Source organism: Salmo salar, chromosome ssa20, assembly GCF_905237065.1.
Source record: "Salmo salar chromosome ssa20, Ssal_v3.1, whole genome shotgun sequence".
Classification (NCBI taxonomy): Eukaryota; Metazoa; Chordata; class Actinopteri; order Salmoniformes; family Salmonidae; genus Salmo; species Salmo salar.
In genome coordinates, this window is record NC_059461.1 from 20235654 (window position 1) to 20253091 (window position 17438).

At 46.2% G+C, this 17438-nt stretch overlaps 1 protein-coding gene across 1 annotated transcript in view; it reads right to left on the bottom strand.

Moving 5' to 3' along the window:
• LOC106579949 (citron rho-interacting kinase) overlaps nt 1–17438 on the bottom strand; it is a 70430-nt gene that overhangs the window by 15323 nt on the left and 37669 nt on the right. The window contains exons 14-28 of the mRNA XM_014160390.2: nt 16274–16471; nt 16106–16159; nt 14024–14221; nt 12485–12678; nt 12267–12402; nt 12014–12118; nt 11718–11858; nt 11289–11399; nt 10906–11125; nt 10374–10544; nt 7259–7432; nt 6938–7118; nt 6594–6682; nt 6301–6405; nt 6022–6191 (exon numbers count right to left, since the gene is read on the bottom strand). Coding sequence (XP_014015865.1) covers nt 6022–6191; nt 6301–6405; nt 6594–6682; nt 6938–7118; nt 7259–7432; nt 10374–10544; nt 10906–11125; nt 11289–11399; nt 11718–11858; nt 12014–12118; nt 12267–12402; nt 12485–12678; nt 14024–14221; nt 16106–16159; nt 16274–16471 — 2247 coding nt within the window. The remainder of the gene's footprint in view (nt 1–6021; nt 6192–6300; nt 6406–6593; nt 6683–6937; nt 7119–7258; nt 7433–10373; nt 10545–10905; nt 11126–11288; nt 11400–11717; nt 11859–12013; nt 12119–12266; nt 12403–12484; nt 12679–14023; nt 14222–16105; nt 16160–16273; nt 16472–17438) is intronic.

Sequence of the window (17438 nt, forward strand, 5' to 3'; positions counted from 1 at the left end):
TCTGCCTACAGTCCGGCACCGAGTGAGTCTGCCTACAGTCCGGCACCGAGTGAGTCTGCCTACAGTCCGGAACCGAGTGAGTCTGCCTACAGTCCGGCACCGAGTGAGTCTGCCTACAGTCCGGCACCGAGTGAGTCTGCCTACAGTCTGGAACCGAGTGAGTCTGCCTACAGTCCGGCACCGAGTGAGTCTGCCTACAGTCCGGAACCGAGTGAGTCTGCCTACAGTCCGGCACCGAGTGAGTCTGCCTACAGTCCGGAACCGAGTGAGTCTGCCTACAGTCCGGCACCGAGTGAGTCTGCCTACAGTCCGGCACCGAGTGAGTCTGCCTACAGTCTGGCACCGAGTGAGTCTGCCTACAGTCCGGCACCGAGTGAGTCTGCCTACAGTCCGGCACCAAGTGAGTCTGCCTACAGTCCGGAACCGAGTGAGTCTGCCTACAGTCCGGCACCAAGTGAGTCTGCCTACAGTCCGGAACCGGGCGAGTCTGCCTACAGTCTGGAGCTTCCAGAGTCGGCTTACAGTCCGGAGCTTCCAGAGATGCTCTACAGCCCTGAGCATTCAGCAGGGGTGGACAGGTTGGGTGGGGGAAGTAGACCTGAGCCTGAGCCACCGACAGTATAGGTGGGTTGGGGGGGGGGTGTAGCACAGGAGCCGTCGTTGACGGCAGCCACCCTCCCTTACCTCCCTTTAGTTAGGGGTTTATTTTTTGTGTTTTTTGTTGAGGTGCATACAGGGTCTGCACCTTTGGGGGGGGGGTAATGTCACGTCCTGACCAGTAATAGGGGTTATTTTGTTATTGTAGTTTGGTCAGGACGTGGCAGAGGGTATTTGTTTTATGTGGTTTGGGGTGGTTGTGTGTTTTAGTGGTGTGTTTGATTTATTATTCCGGGTTTTGGGCACTGGTCTATGTTTATGTATTTCTATGTTTAGTCTAGTTCTTTGTATTTCTATGTTTAGTTAATTGGGGATTGGACTCTCAATTGGAGGCAGGTGTTTTCTAGTTGCCTCTGATTGAGGGTCCTATATATAGGTATGTGTTTGTTTTAGTGTTTTGTGGGAGATTGTGCTAGGTATAGCTTTGTTGCCTTACCGGCCTGTTATCAGTCGTTGTGTTTTGTTGTGTGTGTTTGTTTTGGTTCACCTTCTTGTCCGTTTAAATAAAAAGAAGATGAGTGCACATTTCCCCGCTGCGTCTTGGTCCACTTTAACCTACGACAACTGTGACACATGGTGGCAAAGTAAATACAATATAGCAAGTAAAACACTGGAATGGTAGATTTGTAGTAGAAGAAAGTGCAAAGTAGAAATAGAAATAATGGGGTGCAAAGGAGCAAAATAAATAAATAAATACAGTAGGGGAAGAGGTAGTTGTCTGTGCTAAATTATAGATGGGCTATGTACAGGTGCAGTGATCTGTGAGCTGCTCTGACAGCTGGTGCTTAAAGCTAGTGAGGGAGATACGTGTTTCTAGTTTCAGAGATTTTTGTAGTTCGTTCCAGTCATTGGCAGCAGAGAACTGGAAGGGGAGACGGCCAAAGGAGGAATTGGCTTTGGGGGTGACCAGAGAGATATACCTGCTGGAGCGCGTGCTGTATGTATGTGAAAGCTGAATGAGGACTGACACTTTCCACCATTTACCAAACTCTTATAGTTAACAATAAGTTCTCTCTTGCACAACCAGGATGTGGACATGAAGCTAGGAAGGTGAAGGTAGGGTTGTGGTTGAGGATAGGGTTAGGGATGAGGCTAGGGTTAGGGTTGAACTGGGATGTGGACATGAAGCTAGGATTAGGGTTGAACATGGATGTGGACATGAAGCTAGGATAAGAGTTGAACTGGGATGTGGACATAGGGTTAGGGTTGAACTGGGATGTGGACATGAAGCTAGGATTAGGTTTGAACTGGGATGTGGACATATGGTTAGGGTTGAACTGGGATGTGGACATGAAGCTAGGGTTAGGGTTGAACATGGATGTGGACATAAAGCTAGGGTTAGGGTTGAACTGGGATGTGGACATGAAGCTAATGTTAGAGTTGAACCGGGATGTGGACATGAAGCTAGGATTAGGGTTGAACTGGGATGTGGACATAGGGTTAGGGTTGAACTGGGATGTGGACATGAAGCTAGGATTAGGGTTGAACTGGGATGTGGACATGAAGCTAGAGTTAGGGTTGAACTGGGATGTGGACATGAAGCTAGGGTTAGGTTGAACCGGGATGTGGACATGAAGCTAGGATTATGGTTGAACCGGGATGTGGACATGAAGCTAGGGTTAGGGTTGAACTGGGATGTGGACATGAAGCTAGGATTAGGGTTGAAACTGGGATGTGGACATAGGGTTAGGGTTGAACTGGGATGTGGACATAGGGTTAGGGTTGAACTGGGATGTGGACATGAAGCTAGGGTTAGGGTTGAACCGGGATGTGGACATAAAGCTAGGGTTAGAGTTGAACTGGGATGTGGACATGAAGCTAGGATTAGGGTTGAACTGGGATGTTGACATAGGGTTAGGGTTGAACTGGGATGTGGACATGAAGCTAGGGTTAGGGTTGAACATGGATGTGGACATAAAGCTAGGGTTAGAGTTGAACATGGATGTGGACATAAAGCTAGGATTAGGGTTGAACCGGGATGTGGACATGAAGCTAGGGTTAGGGTTGAACTGGGATGTGGACATGAAGCTAGGGTTAGGGTTGAACATGGATGTGGACATAAAGCTAGGGTTAGGGTTGAACATGGATGTGGACATAAAGCTAGAATTAGGGTTGAACCGGGATGTGGACATGAAGCTAGGGTTAGGGTTGAACTGGGATGTGGACATAGGGTTAGGGTTGAACTGGGATGTGGACATGAAGCTAGGGTTAGGGTTGAACATGGATGTGGACATAAAGCTAGGGTTAGGGTTGAACATGGATGTGGACATAAAGCTAGGATTAGGACTGAACATGGATGTGGACATAAAGCTAGGGTTAGGGTTGAACATGGATGTGGACATAAAGCTAGGGTTAGGGTTGAACCGGGATGTGGACATAAAGCTAGGGTTAGAGTTGAACTGGGATGTGGACATGAAGCTAGGGTTAGGGTTGAACCGGGATGTGGACATAAAGCTAGGGTTAGAGTTGAACTGGGATGTGGACATGAAGCTAGGGTTAGGGTTGTGGTTGTGGTTGAGGATAGGGTTAGGATGAACATGAATGTGGACATGAAGCTAGGGTTAGTTTGAACCGGGATGTGGACATGAAGCTAATGTTAGAGTTGCACCGGGATGTGGACATGAAGCTAGGGTTAGGGTTGAACTGGGATGTGGACATGAAGTTAGGGTTAGGGTTGAACTGGGATATGGACATGAAGCTAGGGTTAGGGTTGAACTGGGATGTGGACATGAAGCTAGAGTTATTGTTAGCGTTAGGGTTAAGGCTGCGGTTAGGTTAGGGCTAGGCAGTGCTGTAAAGTACTTCAGTAAAAATACTTTAAAGTACTACTTAATTGTACTGAACAAAAATATAAACACAACATGTAAAGTGTTGGTCCCATGTTTCATGAGCTGAAATAAAAGATCACAGAAATGTTTCATATGCACAGTAAGCGTATTTCTCTCAAATTCTGTGCACAAATTTGTTTTCATCCCTGTTAGTGAGCATTTCTCCTTTGCCAAGATAATCCATCCACCTGACAGGTGTGGCATATCAAGAAGCTCATTAAACAGCATGATCATCACACAGGTGCACCTTGTGCTGGGGACAATAATAGGTCACTCTAAAATGTGCAGTTTTGTCACACAACACAATGCCACAGATGTATCAAGTTTTGTGGGAGAATGCCATTGCCATGCTGACTGCAAGAATGTCCACCAGAGCTTTTGTCAGATAATTGAATGTTCATTTCTCTACCATAAGCCGCCTCCAACGTCATTTTAGAGAATTAATTTGGCAGTACGTCCAACCGGCCTCACAACCGCAGACTACGTGTATGGCATATTTGGGCTAGCGGTTTGCTGATGTCAACGTTGTGAACAGAGTGCCCCACGGTGGCGGTGGGGCTATGGTATTGGCAGGAATAAGCTACGGACAATGAATAGAATACAATTTTATCGATGGTAATTTAAATGCACAGAGATACCATGACGAGATCCTGAGACCCATTGTCGTGTCATTCATCCGCCGGCATCACCTCATGTTTCAGCATGATAATGCATGGCCCCATGTCGCAAGGATCTGTATTCAATTCCTGGAAACTGAAAATGTCATGGCCTGCGAAGGAGATGTGTCACGCTGCATGAGGCAAATGGTGGTCACACCAGATACTGAGTGGTTTTCTGATCCACGCCCCTACCTTTTTTTTAAGGTATCTGTGACCATCAGGTGCATATCTGTATTCCCAGTCATGTGAAATCCATTGACGAGGGCCAAATTAACTTATTTCAATTGGCTGATTTCCTTATACAGTATGAACTGTACCTCAGTGACAACTTTGAAATAGTTGCATGTTGCATTTACATTTTTGTTCAGTACAGTTTTTGGGGGTATCTGTACTTTACTTTACTATTTATAGTTTTGACAACTTTTACTTTTACTTCACTACATTCCTAAAGAAAATAACAAACTTTCTACTCCATACATTTTCCCTGACACCCAAAAGTACTCGTTACATTTTGAGTTCTTAGCAGGAGAGAAACATTTTCCAATTCACGCACATATCAAGACATCATCCCTGGTCATCCCTACTGCCTCTGATCTGGCAGACTCACTAAACACAAATGCTTCGTTTGTAGTGTTGGAGTGTGCCCTTGGCTATCCATAAATAAATAAAAAACAAGAAAATGGTGCCTTCTGGTTTGCTTAAACCAGTTAAATGTAACTAAATGTATTCGAAATGTAATTATGTATCATAAGAGGGCCATAAAAAACAACTAGTAATGCTGTATATTCAATGAAAGGTTAAAATCTCACCTTTCTGGTAAAAATAGTTCTCAGTTGCTGAGGTGTAGTCACTTTTAAGGACAAAAACTCAAGTCCACAGTACAAATATGATAAAAAAAATTGGCAAATATTAAATATTTTATACAATGTATTTCCTATTCAAAAAAACTGTATGAATAAGACTTGAAATGATTTATCTGGTTTGTAAATATAGCATAATCAAATGATAAAATGACTAACTATAAGACTTCACCTTCCTTATAACTGTACAATACATATTTGCATGTTTAGGGTTAGAGAAAATGTGCATATTTTCTAAAGTGAGACGTTCGTTGTGAACAGAGCTCTAGCTTGACTTCCTGAGCTCGTTAGGAACTCTCCTTTCATCTCATATTAATCTTGTCCATCTGTGACAAACAGAAAGTGTTTTTTGTTTAAAATCTAATAATTATTTGGATTAATCGCTATAAATCGATCTACCGTGATGACACCACTCTCTAATGCTGCACTACGATGTAATGATTGCAGGCATGTGCTTTGTCAGTGGCTGTGATGTAGGGTTCGGCCAGGAGTTGATGGACAGTCGAAAGAGTGAATGAAATGGTCGGAGGGACATCCATCCCAGCTTCAAGTGTTTTCAGATTTCACATCCTATGTCACACAGGCTCAGAAAATATACTTGGTGTCCATGGGAACAAAGGCTATTTCTCAATGCAACCTAGTTCAATCTACGGTGTCCAGAGATCGATTTATAAGCAAAAATGTCGGTCAGAACCGGTACTAAGAGGATTTATAAGGAATTTTAATTAATTATACTTTTACTTTTAATACTTAAGTATATTTTAGCAATAACATTTACTTTTAATACTTAAGTATATATAAAACCAAATACTTTTAGACACTTCCACAAGTAGTATTTTACTGGGTGACTTTTACTTGAGTCATTTTCTATCAAGGTATCTTTACTTTTACTCAAGTATGACAATTGGGTACTTATTCCAGCACTGGGGCTAGGGTAAGGTTTAGGGTTGTGCGTATGTGTGTCAGTAAGTAATTCTACTAATTTAACTCCATAGTGGTGAGTACTGTGGTACTCACTGCATCTGCCTCAGCCTTCTCCCGAGATGCTCGCCCCCCTGCCACCACAGACTCCAGCACGGCCACCCAACGCTGCTTGTCTGGGAAACTGGGAGCCATGAAGTACAGAGTCTGTCCAGGCCAGCACGACGTGTGGGGGTGAGACTCCAGCTTCAGCACATATGGCACATCTACACACATCACAGCACAGTGAGGGAACGAGGGGAACAGGTCATTTCTAAGCACAGATCATGATACTACTAATAAGTTAATAATAAGTCGGACACAAGTTTGGTGTACCTGACTTTGCTGTGTTGGGCAGCTCAGACGCCCCGACAGCCCCGTGCACCATCACCTCTCCATCAGACAGACACAGCTCAAACTCATCCAGTGGCTTCACTGAGTCTGAACAACACAAACAGAGGGAAATCAACATTCCCTAAGAAATACACAGACTAAAAGGCACCAACTGGCAGCAATCAAGAACACTGTAAGCTAAAGGAAATAAGAATGAATTGTTACCAAAAAAATAGAAAATAGTTCAACCTATTTCATAATCATATGTACTGTAGGGACAGGAAAGGGAGTGAGACCTTCTCTGGGCTCTGTTTCATAGATGGTCACCTTGGTCCCATCCAGCACCACATACTTCCTCTCCCAGCCCTGGCCACGCTTCCCATTCCTACAGAACAAACATGTCTGTCACTGGGCCAGCAGCATAGACCATCACAGAGATAGTCAATGTCTAGAACAGATGAGGATAATACTGTAGCCTACAACTATACTTTAGTACTAAAGAAACATCTCAGATCAAATCAAATACAGTATGAGGGATTAGCAATCAGTCTAAATGCAATCAACTTGAAGGGTAGGCAGACAGGCAGTGTTGATCTATAGTATGGTCCTATTAGTCACACACCAGAGTTAACAGACCCACCTGGGCTGCTTCATCCACCCCTCCAGGCGAACATGTCCGCTGGCCTCTTTGAGCTGCAGGCCAGGGGAGCTGCCTTTGTCCCGGCACAGCGCCTCAGCCATGTGCAGGGCACAGTCCCCAGGCAGGCCGCACGTGGCAGGAAGGCAGGGGGAGCATTTTGGATGGCACAAAGCATGACATTCTGAAGGAGAGAAGAAAACTGTTCAAACTAGGAATGCCAGAATCACACTACTGTATGAGCCGCCCTTCTGAAAAAGCCTTGCTCAACAGAAATGTGCCTGATCATTGTGATGGGGAGTGGATGGTTGGAACGTAACATACCGACACAGGTGGCTGCCTGGCGACCAAAGTGCACGGTATCCAGGCACACAGTACACTTGGCAGCCCTCATGTTGAGTCCCACGGTGAAGCGGTGAGGGGTGTTGTGGTGAATGCTCTCCCTCTGCCTCCCCCTCTCCCTGTCCCTCTGACTGTCCTTCATGCGATGGCCATACTCTGAACACAGCCAGGAAAGACAGTGAGGAGGGACAGTATCTATAGCAACCACAATTATCGTTTTTTTTTTCAACAACAAAAGAATCCGTTGCACCGTGCCATGTCAGTTGTGCAAGTGAGGCAACGAAAAGGAAGCATTACCAACATAATGTTAAAATGTTAAAGATAAGAGGATCTGAAATGAAAAGGTAAATCATATTTGATCCCATCATTCACCAGTGATCAGTTCATAACTGGAACTTAACGCATGCATCCAGGAATCTTCTCATTGAGGGAACAGGATGAATATGTTCCAACCAGTGGAGGCTGCTGAGAGGAGGACGGCTCATAAGAATGGCTGGAACGGAGTGAATGGAATGGCATTAAACAAAACCAAGTGTTTGATATATTTGATAACGACCCACTTATTCCGCTCCAGCCATTACCACGAGCCTGTCCTCCCCAATTAAGGTGCCACCAACCTCCTGTGGTTTCTACATTGCGGTATAAGGTGAAAAGCTGAAAAGAAAACCCCCCCTCTGTAAGGTGTGCAGGTCTGGGTTGCAGTGGTTCAAGGTGCAGGGCAGATAGCTGCCTGAGAGTCAATGGATTGGCGTGTTGGCAAACAGAAGTAAAGGCAATTGCTTCAGATTTCCAAAGCTGTGCACTTAGAGGGAGGAAAGTTTAGCTCAAAAACAGAGAACTATGGAAATGTTTTCAGTCTCATTTCTCCAAGTAGAATACAGACACATACACTGTGTCACAAACACATAATGGCTTTTTTAACATGATATGTTAATTTTATGTTAGCTGGTAATGTCGAATCAACCAATATGCTGGTTTGAATTACATTTCTACAATGATTTACCTGACGCAAGCCAGGAATGAAAATGTCTTTATGATTTATGTACAGTACCAGTCAAAAGTTTGGACACACCTACTCCTTCAAGGGTTTTTCTGAATTTGTGCTATTTTCTAAATTGTAATGTTACCGTGTTAAAGAAATCTAAATATATTTTATATTTGAGATTCTTCAAAGTAGCCACCCTTTGTCTTGATGACAGCTTTGCACACTCTTGGAATTCTCTCAACCAGCTTCATAAGGTAGTCACCTGGAATGCATTTCAATTAACAGGTGTGCCTTGTTAAAGTTAATTTGTGGAATTTCTTTCCTTCTTAATGCGTTTGAGCCAATCAGTTGTGTTGTGACAAGGTAGGGGTGGTATACAGAAGATAGCTCTATGTGGTAAAAGACCAAGTCCATATTATGGCAAGAACAGCTCTAATAAGTAAAGAGAAACGACAGTCCATCATTACTTTAAGACATGAAGGTCAGTCAATACGGAAAATTTCAAGAACTTTGAATGTTTCTTCAAGTACAGTCACAAAAACCATCAACCGCTATGATGAAACTGTCTCTCATGAGGACCACCACAGGAAAGGAAGAGCCAGAGTTACCTTTGCTGGAGAGGATAAGTTCATTAGAGTTAACTGCACCTCAGATTGCAACCCAAATAAATGCTTCACAGAGTTCAAGTAACAGACTCAACATCAACTGTTCAGAGGAGACTGTGTGAATCAGGCCTTCATGGTCAAATTGCTGCAAAGAAACCACTACTAAAGGACACCAATAATAATAAGAGACTTGCTTGGGCCAAGAAGCCCGAGCAATGGACATTAGACTGGTGGAAATCTGTCCTTTGGTCTGATGAGTCCAAATTTGAGATTGTTGGTTCCAACTGCCGTGTCTTTGTGAGACGCAGAGTAGGTGAACGGATGATCTCTGCATGTGTGGTTCCCACCGTGAAGCATGGAGGAGGAGGTGTGATGGTTTGGGGGTGCTTTGCTGGTGACACTGTCAGGGATTTATTTAGAATTCAAGGCACACTTAACCAGCATGGATACCACAACATTCTGCAGCGATACGCCATCCCATCTGGTTTGCGCTTAGTGGGACTATCATTTGTTTTTCAACAGGACAATGACACAAAATACACATCCAGGCTGTGTAAGGGCTATTTGACCAAGAAGGAGAGTGATGGAGTGCTGCATCAGATGACCTGGCCTCACAATCACCTGACCTTAACCCAATTGAGATGGGTTGGGATGAGTTGGACCGCAGAGTGAAGGAAAAGCAGTCAACAAGTGCTCAGCATATGTGGGAACTCCTTCAAGACTGTTGGAAAAGCATTCCTCATGAAGCTGGTTGAGAGAATGCCAAGTGTGTGCAAACCTATCATCAAGGCAAAGGGTGGCTACTTTGAAGAATCTAATTTGCTTAACACTTCTTAGGTTACTACATGATTCCATATGTGTTATTTCATAGTTTTGATGTCTTCACTATTATTCTACAATGTAGAAAATAGTACAAAATAAAGAAAAACCCTTGAATGTGTAGGTGTGTCCAAACGTTTGACTGGTACTGTATGTAAAGACATGTAAAGCTACATTCTATGAAAATACTTTAGTTATTAATTGAAGTGAATACTAATTCCAGAGCTAGAATAATTTAGTAGAGAGGCATTACTGAAAAGTGGAAACTCCAATACAAGCATTAGAAACCAGAACTTAGCATACCATACTCTAAAGAAACATCTGCCACTTGATCCCAGTGCAGAGCTTTTCAAATCTGGCCCATTCGGAGTGTGGTAGGGAGGCAAAAAGGAAGGTGATAGCAAATTGCGGGCTCCATGAGTTAGGAGAACTTACTTTCAAAAGTGACTCTCCTTCTCTCTGTTGAGTGTGAGAGAAAAAGGACAAAGGTCTAAGGCATTAGGAGGAAGAGGAATCTGGAAAGCTTGCCTGAGTGATTTTAGGTCCAAGTATCTTTATTATGTCAGGGGCGGTCTATTACTTCAATTATACTGCATTATATGGAAATATGGACACAGTGCTGAAGGCCACACAGAGGTCTCATCTGATGCACTCCCATGTCCCCTTTTTCTCCTCCAGAAGGACTCACCCTCGGGGGTGGCAACCTCCTTCCTGCGGCCAGAGTTAGAGGTAGCCAGCAGGCTGCTCGGGCCCTGCTGGTGCTCAGGAGACTTCACCATGGCAGACATCACCATCTGCTGGCGCGTTGTGCCAGGGGTAGCCGGGGTACCACCATGGTCCACAGGCTTGTACTGGACCGCTGGACGTGTGTATATGTGTGAGAGTGAGAGACACATACAGAGAGAGAGAGCGAGAGAGAGAGAGAGAGAGAGAGAGAGAGAGAGAGAGAGAGAGAGAAATAAAGGAGAGAGAGAGAGAGAGAGAGCGAGAGAAAGGAGAGAGAGAGAGGTGAGAGAGAGAGAGAGAGCGAGAGAGAGAGAGAGAGAGAGAGAGAGAGAGAGAGAGAGAGAGAGAGAGGAATCAAAGGAAAGTCACAAGGGAGTGTTGTTTGGGCCTGGTGTGAGTTTGATGTTCTGGTTGAAGCGATAGCATGCGCTGGACTACAGCCGTAGTCTTTAGTGGGATTATTTCCTGTTTATTTCAGATGACTGTTTCCTTACCTTCCTCTCGTAGGGAGCGCAGCTCCAGTCTCATGTTCTGCAGTGCATCCTCCAGCTCAGAGCAGCGGGAGCGCTCCTTGTCCAGGGCCATCTTCATGTCACTGTACTGGAGGGGCACCGGCTGCACAGAGGGTACAGGGGACACCTGCTGGGGAACCTGGGACTGGCCCTGGGCCACCATGGCAGCCAGCAGGTCCTCTCTGCGCCGGCCAAATAGACCCTGGAACACACACACAGACATAATAACTGTCACAGGCAAACATTTTGAGAAAAGATTGGGGGTAGAATGAAAAGGCCCATAGCAGACACTAGTAAAGTTGCTCTAGAAATGTATTCATGTACTCTGTGTCTCTGTACCTGTGTTGTGAGCTGTCCAGTCTCACCTTTTTCTTCTTGGAGCCCCCCTGGTCCACCCTGGCCTGGAGGAAGTCTATGAGTTTGGATTGCTGGGTGATGGTCCCCTCCAACTTCACTTTCTCATGGGAGAACACAGCCTGCAGGTGGAGCTAAGTGAACATTACTAAGGCAATGAATTTTTACTAACGTACCTCTCTGTGTGTGTGTGTGTGTGTGTGTGTGTGTGTGTGTGTGTGTGTGTGTGTGTGTGTGTGTGTGTGTGTGTGTGTGTGTGTGTGTGTGTGTGTGTGTGTGTGTGTGTGTGTGTGTGTGTGTGTGTGCGTGTGCGTTTGTGCGTATTTGCGTGTGTGTGTTTGAGTGAGTGTGTGTGTGTGTGTCTGTCTGTGTGTGTGAGTGTGAGTGTGTGAGTGAGTGAGTGAGTGAGTGAGTGAGTGTGTGAGGGAGTGTAGCTGTACCTGGATGTTCTCCAGCTGGTACTCCAGGTCAGTCCTCTCAGTCTTCAGCAGGTCAGTCTGGTCCAGAGCCTCCTGCAGCCCTTGGGTCAGACGGAAGATGTGGCTCTTCTGAACATCCATCTGCTGCTGCAGGTTACCTTGCTGTGGAGGGACACCAGCAGTATAAACATGATGTGATGTTTCACTTCTCACAAGACACACAGACATATCGGTTTATAATAGAGGCATTTTTAACATGACATGATATTAATGACTCAATTGCAACACATGTAGAATGAGAGGAAAACATAACCCACGTCATCCAGCATCCTCTGCTTCAGCTCCCTCTCACTCTCCAGCTTCTGCTGCAGACTCCTAGCATTCATCTCCAGCATGGCATGCTTCTTCTCCAGTTCATTCAGCTAGAGGGCCAGAGGCAAGAAAACATGTACAGGTCTGCTTTAGACAAACACACAGAGAGACAGAGAGACAGACAGCGAGAGACCGAGAGAAAGACAGATGGATACACAGACAGAGAGAGACATGAACAGGCAGACACGTAAGGCTCACTGTGTCAGAGAGGCTCTCTGCTTTGAGTCTCTGGTCCTTGAGGGCCTCCTGCAGGGCCAGAATCTCAGCCTTGTGCTCCTTCACTGCCTGTTCAATAGACTGACGAGCCTCCGAGTTGCGCTGGTCCGCACGCAGCCTGAACAGGAGTAAGAGCGGGGGCCATATGAGTGAGTGTGTGTGTGTGTGTGTGTGTTGGTGTGTGTTTGTGTTTGTGTTACCTGTTCTGCTTCTCGTTGTCCAGCTGTCTCTGGATCTCCCTTGTCCTCCTCTCGGCCTGGTTCTTCTCATCCTCCAGGGCTCCCCTCCAGGCATCCCATTGCCTCTCCTTCTCCAGCAGCTCATCATTCAGGGTCTCCAGCTCCAGGACCTGCTCCTCCAGCATGGTGCACGTGGTCTTCAGCGTCTCAATGTTCTAACACAGGACATGGAGGGGGGGGGGGGGGGTTACATGAGAATAGGAGAATAGAAGGCACTGCTCTGTTCTGTTCCTACAGACAACATGAACAACACAGAGAGATTGCAGGAGAAAACATACACTAATACAACCATTTAAGGAACCTTTCATGGTGTTTGTGGTCTTAATGCAGCAGCTCTGTGAGTAACAGACTAACTATCCCAGACCAACATCAGTATTGTCATATTCTGATCATCAATGGGTTGTGCGCTTTTGAGAGTTGTATTGATTCATGAAGGCAATACATTTCGCCTATGTACGGTACATAGGGCTGACACTGAGCTAGGTTTTTATGCTTCCTGTTTCTCTGCTCGAGACAAACACTGGGATACAAATATAGCTGCAGCAGCACCATGGTCCTCTGAAGTCCACGCATCCAGGCCTGACACTACCTGGGAACGATGTGGATGACACATCCCTCCCACTCACGGTCGGCTCCATCGTCTATGACTTCCATCCCTGGTTACACAACCACTAGCTAGGACAGAGAGACTGAGAGATGAATCTACTGTACGCCTACACACCCCCTCCCACAGGGGCAGAGCACAGCGTCACACGGCCTCCTCTCCTCTCTCTGCTCGCTGAGCTAGCGCTTCACAACAACAGAACAGTCCAGTATCTTCTGCCTGATTTATACTCCACTTAATCACTGTAGCTGCTGAAGGGTGTGCATGTTTGTGTGTGTGTGTCACCTGTAATTGATTGTTGAGGACTGAGGAGAGTTATGTGTTTTGGGGCATATGTGAAATGAAATGTATGTGAAAGGAGAGAGGGAGAGAGAGAGAGAGAGAGAGACGGTGAGAGAGAGCGAGAGAGAGAGAGACAGAGAGAGAGAGAGAGAGAGACGGAGAGAGAGAGAGCGAGAGAGAGAGCGAGAGACAGAGAGAGAGAGACAGAGAGAGAAAGAGAGAGGGAGAGAGAGAGAGAGAGAGAGAGAGAGAGAGAGAGAGACAGAGAGAGCGAGAGAGAGAGAGAGAGAGAGAGAGAGAGACAGAGAGAGCGAGAGAGAGAGAGAGATAGAGAGAGAGGGACAATAATAATATATAGACATAATATGTCATTTGAAATGTCTTTATTCTTTTGGAACTTTTGTGTAATGTTTACTGTTAATTTTTTATTGTTTATTTCACTTCTGTTCATTCTTTGGCAATGTAAACATGTGTTTCCCATGCCAATAAAGCCCCTTGAATTTAATTGAATTGAGAGGAAATGAGAACATGAGAAACAAGACTCTCCATGAACACGTTCTAGTAACATGTTAGAGTGTGTACACTGAACAGGATGGTTTGAGTGTGAGTCACACCTGTTTCTGGTTGTTGAGGTGCATCTCACGGTCAGCCACCTCGCGGCGCAGACGGTCCACGTCCTGGCCCAGCTGCAGGCGCTCCTCTGTCTCATCTGTGGCCTCGTCCAGCTGCTTGGACAGGTAAAAATTCTGTCTGTTCAGCTCAGCGTTCTCCTGGGTTAACTGGGTCAGCTGCTCCTCCAGGTCTGTGATCACCTGAGAGAGGGATGGAGAAGAATTACAGTAGGTTCATTACCAGCATCTCAACACAACAGTACATGATTTCAATGTATACTACGATGTAGGGATGTAGTGGTAGACCTGTTCATCATGTAGTGAAATAGAATGATCAATCAATGGGAAAAGTGGGAGGAGGGCATAAAGACTCATCAATTGAAATGACCGTTGACAGACAGGAGTGAAAAGTCCTCACCAGAGCATATGGACTTCATTAAAACCCACACAGCGGATCGTTGGAGGACCATAGACTTGAGAACATCACCGTGAGTTCCCTTCAGTGAATGCTACATACATCGCAGCCCGCCAAGGCAAACATTTTGCAATTAGAGATAAATATCCACGGAAACATTATTATCTCAGACCGCCTTCATGTCACTCTCCGGGCTGAGCAGGGAGCTGCATAATCTCTTCATCTGCACCATCACGTCCTCTTAATCAGCCAGCATACTAGTGCATACCCTATGCAAATGAAGGTTAGAGGTTTCTGAAGCTGAGTTAGATGTTATTCTGCTTTCTGGGGAGCCTGGCTGCTCTGTACCATGCAGGACTACAGGGCAGTGGAGTGAACAAAGGTTTTATGTACATACATCATCTCTCTCTAGCAGGCCGTAGGGGCTGAGGACTGACAGAAATGACAGAATACTCAGAGGAGATGGGAGGTCAACAATGGGACTGATAAGCCGTGATCTGTTCATCAGCAATGTATTCTCTCCATCCTACTGGGTGCTCATGATAACATACACACACACACACACACACACACACACACACACTCCAGGACAAGCCATGTTTGAAGCTCTGTAGTTTCCTTAAAGGATACACAGAAATACAGTACAGTCTAGTAGCAGTACCCGGGATAGATAAACACTGGTGTTAACATCCGGATGTTTGTGAATTATTACAGTGGGTTTGGTTAGAATTCACTACCTTCTAAATATGTGTAAACAAAACCTAGCCAATTCCCAACAACAGCCAAAGGAGCCAGACCTTCACCTCCAGGCATGTTACATAACACTTGTCATCAGTACATAACTGTATCTATTATTGATATACTACTACCTCATGTCAATGCAACCTTGCCCATGTTTCATTTCTGCTGTTACTGAAAGTACTGTGTTATCAATGATCTAAACAGAACAAATAGGTGCCATACACAAAAATAGACATGGGGGGCCAGGCATAACAACCTCAATTTGTTTCCGAACTTGGGAATGATTGCCTGAATATCGGCCAGCCGAATCTAGGAAGAATACTCTTTCTCAACAGCTTGCGAGTGGGAGGATCACAAAAGTAGGGCAAGGGGATAAAGAGAGACCATTATGTATTAACCACAATGAGACCCAGCAGTGATTCAAACAATGTGACTTTGAAGGTTTTTAAATCCCCCACCACAACACAATAACCTCATCTTCCCAGGGTTCGTTTTCACGCGCTCGCTGACAAAGAGATATGAAAAGATATGGGTATATATTATTCATCACATCAACCTAAATACAAGACTTAGTTCTATTCTTGGCAAAAAGATATGGAGGATCTGCATGAAACAAATTGATATTTTTCTAAATAGTAGAAATAGCAGTGGGGATTGAAAACAGACGGATAACCTAATTGACGGTCTACTTTTTTCCTGGAAAAACAAAGGCCTCGTTGAGCGTGATGGCTGGAAACACGGCCAATGGAAATCTATAATAGCTGATCTTATCTGACTCAACTCAGTTAATGCCTTCTAATTCTGAAAGGAGTGAGAGAGAATAGAAAGAGAGAAAAAGAGACAGGGTAAAGAGAGGTAGCAGAGAGAAAGATGAAGACAACACTAGAGAGAGAGAGAGAGAGAAAAGGTGATACAAAGGGCTGGCATACCGCACAGCTGTCTCTGAGGGCATCATACTTGCGCTGGATCTCGTCTCGGTGGGCCTACCAGACAGAGAGAGAGACAGGTTTGGCGGCTGTACTACTGTACTTCATAATATCACAGTAATAACAGGAGTAATAACAGCAGACTGGTATGTGTGTCCCTCCTGCACTCACTCTGAGAACACAGATCTCCTCCTCAGCCTCAGCGGTGGTGTCCTCCAGCTCTGACTTGGCCTGCTGCAGCTGACTCTCCAGGGAGTGGCGTGCCGCCTGCAGCCCGCTGATCTGAGACACCCTCTCCTGCAGCGACAGGGTCAGCTCTGTCACCTGACGTTTGATCTCCAGCTTCTGCTCCTCGTGCTCCAGGCCCATCTAACCACACGAGGGACACACAGAGAGAAGGGAGAGACAGAAAGGAGTCAGGAAGAGGAAGGAGCGATCCAGACGGTCAGTGAGTCAGAGAGATGCTGATCTGGCAAATCAACAACGCACAGTGGAGCTTGACCTTTCACCTTACATGACCCCTCTATCTGGCATCCCTCTCTGCCCAACCCGTCGACTGCTCTCCTGGCTCCTTGCCCTCTTTTCCTCCTCCTCTTTTCACATTCCTGCCCTCTCCTCCTTTCTGTCACCCCAACCTTCCTCTCCTCCTTCCTGTGACCCCAACCTTCCTCCCCTCTCCTCCTTCCTGTGACCCCAACCTTCCTCCCCTCCTTCCTGTGACCCCAACATTCCTGCCCTCTCCTCCTTCCTGTGACTCCAACCTTCCTCCCCTCTCCTCCTTCCTGTGACCCCAACCTTCCTCCCCTCTCCTCCTTCCTGTGACCCCAACCTTCCTCCCCTCTCCTCCTTCCTGTGACCCCAACCTTCCTCCCCTCCTTCCCGTGACCCCAACATTCCTGCCCTCTCCTCCTTCCTGTGACTCCAACCTTCCTCCCCTCTCCTCCTTCCTGTGACCCCAACCTTCCTCCCCTCCTTCCCGTGACCCCAACATTCCTGCCCTCTCCTCCTTCCTGTAACCCCAACCTTCCTCCCCTCTCCTCCTTCCTGTGACCCCAACCTTCCTCCCCTCTCCTCCTTCCTGTGACCCCAACCTTCCTCCCCTCTCCTCCTTCCTGTGACCCCAACCTTCCTCCCCTCTCCTCCTTCCTGTGTCCCCAACCTTCCTCCCCTCTCCTCCTTCCTGTGACCCCAACCTTCCTCCCCTCTCCTCCTTCCTGTGTCCCCAACCTTCCTCCCCTCTCCTCCTTCCTGTGTCCCCAACCTTCCTCCCCTCTCCTCCTTCATGTGACCCCAACCTTCCTCCCCTCTCCTCCCCTGTCTGCCCTCGTCCTCTCCC